General features: G+C 46.9%; 1 protein-coding gene across 1 annotated transcript in view; it reads right to left on the bottom strand.

The window, feature by feature from the left end:
- LOC149231895 (putative (S)-N-methylcoclaurine 3'-hydroxylase isozyme 2) overlaps positions 1 to 1,075 on the bottom strand; it is a 14,421-nt gene extending 13,346 nt beyond the window's left edge. Inside the window, exon 1 of the mRNA XM_089381780.1 lies at positions 991 to 1,075. Coding sequence (XP_089237906.1) covers positions 991 to 1,075 — 85 coding nt within the window. The remainder of the gene's footprint in view (positions 1 to 990) is intronic.
- Positions 1,076 to 2,077: the final 1,002 nt, after the last annotated feature.

The raw sequence follows: 2,077 nt of genomic DNA, 5'->3' as shown, positions 1-2,077 counted from the left end.
GCATAATTTTTTAGCAGGGCCCTACAAGTCAAAACGCATTATATAAGGAACAGACAGTGTCCATCTGCTTAACAACACTATCTAATCGACGAGTACCTTAGCAACCTTTTCTTGTTCCTTCTGCCATCCCTCAAAGGCTTGGCTTTCGGATTGACTAATACTCCGAAGTGTTGTTCTAACTCTCGTATTTCTCCCGGGGGATTGCTTGCTCTCTAGTTGTTCAGCTTCTTTTGGTCTTGCTTCATCATCCTGTGCAAGGTTCTCGTTTTTGGATCCTTTTTCCATTGAGCCGTAGAGGCCGGGAAAATTTTTGCCTGAAACTTTTTATTGCGCTGTTTAGAGTTCAGAACCCAAATAACCCCTGAGGGTGGTGCCTCTGTTTGGATCCCCTTATTCTCTTTCTCTTTCTTGACACGAATGAAAGGCTGCTGAGGTCCCCCTGTAGTAAATCCCGCCTGTCACGCGGGTGACCTGGTTCGATCCCCCGGCAACCGCGAAAATGAGAGCTATAACAGGGTCTCTCACACCGCTAATTATTCCACATTAATAAGTCAATCAGAACGTTTGTGTTATTTGCAAGAAGTAGCTCAATCCGAGGCTATTTGTCCAGTAATGCTTAGTAGTACAGTGTTCAGAAGATTCAAAGGAAAACAGATGCTAAGTTGTAACAAACTAACCCAAAAGATGGAATCACCCCAAAACAGTTGATCAGTCAGGGTACGGAAGCAATAACCCCACCCTCTAAAACTGATTAAAGAAGGGAAATTGAGCAGGAATAATAGTTCTTGGACTAAGCAAACGTCTTGCTGAGGCTCACTACGCCTTAGCCTTCTCTCACACCAAAACATCAAAGGCAGGTAAAAAAATCAGCGAAATAAAATGGAACAGCAAAACAAATGGAACAGCATAAATGGAACAGCAGAACAAATGGAACAACAATAATCAAATGGAACAACAATCCTTAATGATTTATGGAACAACAACCATCACCTGTATGTACTTCCTCCGGTAGTTCTTCCTCTGCGGGACTGTCAGGGACGCCTGCTGTGCTGGAGGGCTGGCCATATTCCCCCATATTGGCCAGAACTGCTGCCAATTCCTCCTCACCTACAGGGTCCTGCGACAGGCTACCCCCTGGCTGTGCTATTTCTTCTTCTTGATTTCCCTGTTCGGTAACCCTTTCTTCCTCAGAGTGCTCATCTTCTTGGTTGCTCTGTTCGGTAACCCTTTCTTCCTCAGAGTGCTCATCTTCTTGGTTGCTCTGTTCGATGGCCATTTCTTCCTCTTCCGGCTGGCCAGTCCCGGGCCTTGATTGCTCAGCATTTCCTTCGGAGGGTCCTCCTTCTGGTTCTGGAGGTTCGTCCGCAATTTCAATAGGCTGGGCCATTGTTCCCTGAATTCTTTCCAACATTCCTCGTATCCGGGCCAGCTGAGCTGACTTCCTTGGTCTCTTAGGTTAGTCGGGTGTGCCAGCAGGTTCTCTGGGTTCCTCTGGTCGTTCTGGCGTATCGGAAGGTTCTTTCCGTTTTGAAGCGGCATGTCTTTCTGCTGCTGACTCCTTGCGTTTCTCTAAATCGTTCCAGCGTGCTAGAGGACTGTTCAGGTTTTGGGGGTGGTGCAGCCGATCCTCCTTCGACTATTGCGATCAGTTCCTCCCAAGTGCTTTGTTGTTGAGTCAGACTGTGGCTCATTATCAACCGAATCAGCCCATGGTGGCTAACGACTGCATCTATGTGCTGGGCCTTCCTCAGGCTTCGGGCCGCGTCATGTAGTAGCGAATTTAAAAGTGCAGGGAGATTTACAGAACATTTTCCTTTTAAAACAGCTAAAAGTTTCAGGTGACGAGGTCTTACCACATCTTTTCTCCCTTCGCAGGTGATATAACTTTGTACTGTCTTCGCTAGCTCGGTCCAGGGTTCCCCTAGTGTTGCCGGCAGAACTCCTTTCCCTTTGACTGTCAAGCTTTGGCCTTCGTCCTGGAAAATTTCCATAGCTTTTTGTAATCTTTCCTTCTTCAGCGTCCATATGGGTCCATCAGCTGGTAATCCTGTTCCTTCTGCGATGATGTCCTCTGTAA

Source organism: Pinus tabuliformis, chromosome J, assembly GCF_031772625.1.
Source record: "Pinus tabuliformis cultivar Carrire ecotype Pingquan chromosome J, CPIR1, whole genome shotgun sequence".
NCBI classification, from domain to species: Eukaryota; Viridiplantae; Streptophyta; class Pinopsida; order Pinales; family Pinaceae; genus Pinus; species Pinus tabuliformis.
The sequence above is the reverse complement of the archived record's forward strand: the minus strand, read 5'-3'. Positions and strand labels throughout refer to the sequence as shown.